Source organism: Mus musculus, chromosome 8 (assembly GCF_000001635.26).
Source record: "Mus musculus strain C57BL/6J chromosome 8, GRCm38.p6 C57BL/6J".
NCBI classification, from domain to species: Eukaryota; Metazoa; Chordata; class Mammalia; order Rodentia; family Muridae; genus Mus; species Mus musculus.
In genome coordinates, this window is record NC_000074.6 from 123,976,599 (window position 1) to 123,983,696 (window position 7,098).

General features: G+C 52.0%; 1 protein-coding gene across 1 annotated transcript in view; it reads right to left on the bottom strand.

The window, feature by feature from the left end:
• Abcb10 (ATP-binding cassette, sub-family B (MDR/TAP), member 10) overlaps nucleotides 1–6,524 on the bottom strand; it is a 30,664-nt gene extending 24,140 nt beyond the window's left edge. Inside the window, exon 1 of the mRNA NM_019552.2 lies at nucleotides 5,804–6,524. Coding sequence (NP_062425.1) covers nucleotides 5,804–6,215 — 412 coding nt within the window. The 5' untranslated portion in view covers nucleotides 6,216–6,524. The remainder of the gene's footprint in view (nucleotides 1–5,803) is intronic.
• Nucleotides 6,525–7,098: the final 574 nt, after the last annotated feature.

Sequence of the window (7,098 nt, forward strand, 5' to 3'; positions counted from 1 at the left end):
GGCCTCGATCGAACTCAGAAATCCGCCTGCCTCTGCCTCCTGAGTGCTGGGATTAAAGGAGTGCGCCACCACGCCCAGCGATTGATTGATTTTTACTTATTTATTGTAGTGGTTTGAATAAAAAAGGGCTTCCAGGGCTGGTGAGATGGCTCAGTGGGTAAGAGTACCCGACTGCTCTTCTGAAGGTCCAGAGTTCAAATCCCAACAACCACATGGTGGCTCACAACCATCCGTAACAAGATCTGACTCGCTCTTCAGGTGTGTCTGAAGACAGCTACAGTGTACTTACAAATAATCAATAAATAAATCTTTTAAAAAAAAAAAAAGAAAGAAAAGGGCTTCCATAGCCCTGTAGAGAGTAGCACTATTAGGAGGTGTGGCCTTGTTAGAGTGGGTGTGACCTTATTAGAGTGGGTGTGGCCTTGTTAGAGTTGGGGTGGCTTTGTTGGATGAAGTGTGTCACTAGGGGCAGGCTTGGGGGTCTTAGAAGCTCAAGCCTGGCCAGTGTGTCACTGTCACCCCCTGCTGCCTGAGGACCCAGAGGTAGAATTCTCAGCTCCTTCTCCAGCACCTATCTAACTGCAGGCTGCGATGCTTCTGGGCTAACCCTCTGAACTGTACACCAGCCCAAACTAAATGGTATCTCTGTACATCAATAAACACTAAGACTTTTATTTTGTTGTTTTGTTTTGTTTTGGAGTAGGAGCTCTTTAAAACTCTGGCTGTTTTAGAACTCACTCTATCAAACTCAGAGATGCATCTGCCTCTACCTCCAGAGTGCTGGCATTAAAGTTATGCGTTGCCACTGCCCAGCCAATTCATTTATTTTTAATCTAGTGTATACATGAGTGTGTGGGTGTTTTCAGAGGTATCAGATTCCCTCAGAGCTGGAGTTTAAGTGGTTGTGAGCTACCTGACATGGGAATTGAACTCTGGTCCTCTGGAGGGCAATGCACACCCTTAACCACTGTCTCTTCTCCTCGGTCCCAATTTGCTTATTTATTTTTGAGACACAGCCTCACATAGCCTAGGATAACCTCAAACTAACTATGAAGCCAAGGATGGCAGTTCTCCTGCCTCCACCTCCTGCTCTCAAATGCCAGGATTAGAGTTGTGTGCCAACATGCCAGGTTTTACACAGTGCTAGGATCAGACCCGGGGCTTTGTGTGTGCCGGGCTAACCACTCTGCCAACTGAGCAGTTGTACCCCAATCTCTGGGTTATTTTACTGTTGTCACCCCCTTGTATTACAATCTGAATGTAAATAAAAAAGATTCTGCCATACGGGGCTATGGGACATCGGGTTCCACCCAAATCCTAGACCTTACTCTGCACACTGTAACCTGGAATTCTCCACGTTCCCTCCACAGCACAGTGTAGCACCTGTCAGCCTGACAGGCCCCAGCGGTTTCAGACCGATATTCTCAATGCCCACTGTCCTTATACGACTTAGTCCTGGCGGTCAGAGGGGTCAGGGGGGGTCAGAAACAGTAAATGCAGATGGCCTCGGGTCTGCACCAGGCCTGGGATGTCCAAGGCTGAGGAGGGTCAGGAAAGCTGGTTCTAAAGAGAAGACAGGACCAAAACCCAGCTCTGCCACCAACATGTCTGACCCAACACGAGTCACTCATCTCCTCTGTGCCTCAAATTTTCCTACAATAAACAGACGACAACAACAGAACCTTCTCACGGAGCTGCCTTGAGCAGAGCAGATCCAGAAGGCATCTGGCACAGCGCCTGGTCGCTGTCATTTCAGAAAACAGGCTGTGCATTGGCTCAGTCCAGAGGTAACTCAGCTGTCCCATCTCAGAGACCAGGGACCGAAAGGAAAAAGACAAAACGGCCGCTTCCTCAGGAGGGCGAGAGCTGTTTGCAAGCATGCTGGGATCTGCAGGGATTGGGAGAGGTTTTCAGAGATGATGTGGATCTGACAGGGAATGGGGGAGAGGACACAGGGGGATGAGGGGGATCAACTCTAAGCTGAGGGAAGGAAGTGAAGATAGGGGCTGAGAGCCTAGACTAAAGCCAAACAGGAAGTGGGTTCAGGAGATCGTCAAATCCCTGCAGTCGCCCCACATCACAGGCTGTGCCTCTTGCCCCTCAGACCTTCATTTGGGTATCAGGAAGCAGTCTCTGTAGGCCGTCCCATCCCTTTCTCGAGGTACTTAACTATGACCCCTCCAAGGACATAGGTACAAAGGTCAGCCATGAGCTCGACCAGTTCCAGGCAGGCACCAGCTTTTAAGAACAGTCATTATTGCGCATCATCAGTCCTTACCAGGAAACAGGAGGGCAGATGACCTGAATCCTGCGGATCTGCACTTGTGAAGGGAACAGAGTACACTGATAGTATAGCTAGGAGCCCGCCCTGTGAACCAGGAGACCCAGCTCTCCAGCTATCATCTCATCGTGGGGCTGCTGCTCACTGGGAGAGCCGAGCCCTGGCCTGCTATCTGCCAAACACACAGGAAGCCTGAGTAAGTACACCCCTGTCCCCTCCTGCTCCCCCCACCCCACCCCACCCCCGTCTGCTCCGTGCACGTTCCTGATGGCCCTGGGCTCAGCACCTTCTGAGGCTCCTGGTAACCACAGTGATAAGAGTAGCACTCAGTGCTGAAAGGCTCTGGGTAGCACTGCAGACTTAGTGATACCAAGATAGCTGAAATCCTGAAGGAGTGGGCTGCCCAGAGGAGTGACCGCTCCACTTCTGCTCTGGGCGAGCATCTGCAGACATCTCCCATTGGAGGCCATGCTTTCCAAGTTTTGGATCTATAACTTTGAAGTCTTCTGGGGAACAAACTGCTGAAGTGGAGGGAAGGTAGGATTAGTACTGAACACAACCCCCAGTCTTGGGAGTGTATTTTCTCTAAAACTAGAAAACTAACATCCGAAGCCAGGAGTGATGGGGCACACCTTTAGTCCCAGCACTCAGGAGGCAGAGTTTGGAGCCAGCCTGGTCTACAGAGTGAGTTCCAAAACAGTCAAGGCTACACAGAGAAACCCTGTCTCAAAAAAATGAGGGTGGAGAAGGAAAGTGTCATGCTAGAATGGCGGTCCCGTCTCAACAGCACACTAGGCCAAGACTGTTTCACGTGGAAGAGGTTTTATTGGGTGAGACAAGGAGGTGAAGGCAGAAAGAGAGGGGGGGGAGAGAGAGAGAGAGAAAGAGAGAGAGAGAGAGAGAGAGAGAGAGAGAGAGAGAGAGAGAGAGAGAAAGAGGTGGTGGCAGAAAGAGAAAGGAGAAAGAGAGAGGGAGGGGTATTCCCCTTATTTATATGGAAAATGACATAACACAGGTAAAGGTGTGAGGCAAGCCAAGTGGATTCTGGGAATATAGTAGCTGTTGTCTTGGTAACAGGTCTGTAGGTCACTCTGTTGCCTGTGATGTCATATGTTTGGAAGGTCCTGATGCCAACAGAAAGAGAAAGAGGAGAGGGAGAGAGAGGGAGAGGGAGATGGGGAGGGGGAGGGAGAGAGGGAGACAGAGAGAGAGAGGGAGAGAGGGAGGGAAGGGAGGGAGGGAGGGAGAGAGAGAGAGAGAGAGAGGGGAGAGAGAGAGATCTGCTGCTTTGGGGGGGGATATTTAAAGAAATGATGACAGGCATGGTGGCTCCTGCTCTGACAAGGGAATAATGTTATGAGTTTGTGGTCAGTCTAAGCTATAAAGTGATCTCCTGTCTCAAAAACCAGACAGACAGACAGACGAAAACCTATGCAACAGTTCTGTTTCCCCAGCATTTCAAAGATGTGCCAACCCTTAGCATGATCTATTACAAATTAACGGCCCCACCACTTCCTTTTACTCCCACCAGGGCCAACATCCAGACCAGCTTTGCCATGACTTCTGAAGAAAAGATAAGCTATCTAAGAGCTCTTCTTCAGCTTTCCTGGAGACAGAATATATTTACTACCTCCTTAGGAAGCCTTAAGAATTCCCAGCACTTGGGAGGTTGAGGCATAGATTTCAAGCTGGAGGCCTACCTGGACTATAGAGCAAGACCCTGACTCAGAAACAAAACCCTTACTGTCGGCGGCAGTGTGTCTGTCCCTCAGGCCACACATCTGATGGTTCAGTGAGGCAGACTGACAGCTCGGATGATGGAAGCCGGTTCCTGTTCTGACTTACTTAATGCAGACTCCACAGCATGCTGGCAGGGCAGGACAAGTGGGGCCAGATGGCAGGTCACAGACATGACAGGTACAGGCAGACAGGGAAGGGCTAGGTGGCATCAGCAAAGCCTGATTCTCCACAACTTTGAGATCTTAAGTTTCAGAAGCAGAAGCCTAGGTGCCTGCCTCAGCCCCTCACAGCCTGCACACAATTGCCCAGAGTCTCAGGCTCCTCCGTGCACACTGTCTGCTCCTCCCTGTGCCCTCCCCCACTTCCCATGGACATCTTTTAAACCTGGGTTTGGTGGCTCACACTTATAATTCCAGCACTTGGGAGATGGTCAAGAAGATCAGGAGTTCAAGGACATCCTCGGCTACATAATGAATTTGAGGCTAGCCTGGGCTACATGACACCTGTCTCAATAAAACACAGAGGAGGGGGCTGAAGAGATGGTCCAGTGGTTAAGAGCAGTGGTTGCTCTTCCAGAGGACCCAGAGTTCAGGGTTCAATCCCTACTACTCTCACATGGCAGCTCACAACTGTCTATAACTCCAGTTCCAGGGGATCTGACATCCTCACACAGACATACATGCAGGCACATAATATAAAACAAAAATAAATGTTCATATGATGAAAGTAAATAATTCATTTAAAGAGATTAAGGAAAATACAGAGGGGAAAAAAAAAGCTTACAGGATAGCAAAGAAGACAATGACTTTTTCCATTGAAATCCACAACCATTGTAAAATCTGTCTTCTTTTACTAAGGTCACAACAACTTCCTGATTCTCGTAGATGGCAGTCCCCTGTGCCCTTGCTCCACAGGCAACCTGCTCCATGCCCAATAGCCCCCAAAGAGAGTAATTTGTACAGCAAGGGACCCAACAACCTATTTGAAGTCCTGCCTGTTTCAAGAACTGTGTGGCAAAGTCTTTCCTTTTTGCAAAACCCTCATGCCTATCCCATTTCATCTCTGATCCAAACACTTCGCTGCCTGCTAAGCAGGGATTCCCAGGAGCAGGACTCCATGTCAGCTTCCCAAGGTAATCGAACCCACAGGAGGAGGGCACAGTTCATATTCACAGAAGGAATGGAGATTTAGAGCTCTAGCTCTCAGGATGGCTCTGCTCCAACCAGCCTTGCCTGCACCGACTGCCAGACATGTGGGAGTTACAGAATATTGTCACTTAGACCCAGCCAATTCTGATTTCTCTTTAAAAGCCATTTGTCTATCCGGCTGAGTTACTGTCTAGTTCTTTTATGCTGTGGCCAGTGCCTGGTCCTGACCAAGTCACCACTTAGGGAGGTGACAGCCAGCACAAAGCTCACAGTGATCCACTTCATTCTGGGAAATTTTGGTGGTTGCTTGATACTGTGTAACCCTAGCGATGTTATTATTATTACTACTATTATTATAAATGTATACTATAAAGTAGACATGATTTTGGCAAAACTCCTGTTTTTTTTTTTTCTTAAAGGAGGAAACTCTAACTTATTCAGAGAATGCCCCAAAGCAGATGCTGACAAGCTGATAGGGACCAAATATTCTAGTAATAGGCTCAGATGGGGAGTGCCAGCCAGCATCCATAGCTTTCCAACAGGTGTCAGCAGACTTGATCGCCCTTGTCAAGGCCAAGGCCAGGCCGAGGCCCACCGGCCGCCCACTGGCCCACTAGTACCCCCAGGTTCTTACCTGACAGTCTCCCGCGCTCGGGGCGCACCAGCCCTAGGAGCTTCCATACTTCTGAGCGCCCGGTCGCCGCGGGACGCCGCTGCGAGTCGTTCCCAAGGTCTCGCACACCGGTGGCAGCTGCACCCTGGAGCCTGGCGAACAGGGGATGTGCGGCGCGGGGTCCTGCCAGCACCCAGCACCTGCGGGCCCCCGAGGAGGTGGCCCACTGCCCCACGCCGCCAGGCAGCCCGGATAGGGGCGCGGGAAAGCGGAGGCCCGAACCCGGCTTGTGGATCAGAGAGGTCCACGCGCGTACGAGCGGGGTCCATTCAGAAGCCAGCCATATCCGAGAGGAGACGGCCGGGGCCCACGCTCGCACGGCAGGGCCCCGACGCGGAATCAGCAGTAGCGCCCTAGCAGAAGGGGCGCGCATGGCGCTGCGTCTGCCCGGACAGTCTCACCAACCGGCCGGGCCGCACGCCCCGGGACCCTCCCCGCCCGGCCCGAGCACAGGGCGGGGACGCAGCAGCGGCCCGCCCCTCCCGCCCCATCGGGCCAGCGCCCGGGCCGCGCCTTCCGCCGCGTAGGGTCCACCCCTGGGCGGCGACCAGCCGCTAGCTCCCCGGCAGTGCCTTGTCCGGCAGGCAGTCGCCAGCGCCTGCGCCCGCCAGCCGCACGCGGAAGCTTTTTCGCTCTCCTGCGCCCTCCACGACTTGTGAACCTGGAGCGTCCGAGCCCTTTCTCTCGCCGGTCACTGGCGGAGTGCGCATGCGCGGCACTCAGGTCGCCCCTTACGACCTGAGTCTCTTGCTTGAGACCTTTGGGTGCCTTCGCCTTCGTGCGGTCGGCAGACCAAGGAGTCTCCACATCTTGGAGAACTGTGCAATGCAGGAGGTGCCGCAGAGGCCCGGAGAGTAGAAGTGACCCCGAGAGCAGTGGTCTTAAGGACGGCAGGCCGGGAGTATCCTATGGAGGCCTAGGTTGAGGAAGGGGGAAGAGTTTGTGGACTCCTAGATAGTTCACTCGACCAGAGCGAATTCAGCCGCACACGCTTTTAATCCCAGCACATAAGAGGTAGAGACAGGCAGATCTGAGTTCGAGGCCAGCCTAGTCTATAGAGTGAGTTCCGGGACAGCCTGGGCTACATAGTGAGCCCTGCCTTTAAAAAAAAAGGGGGGGGAGGTTGCAAAACAACCTCAACACCAGTATTTTAGTTCAATATATTCCTAAAACCCAACACGAATGGGGGGGGGGAATCAAGGGACAAAACATCAGACTTTTCAAATGCATAATACCCCAGTTCCAACCCTGGAAAA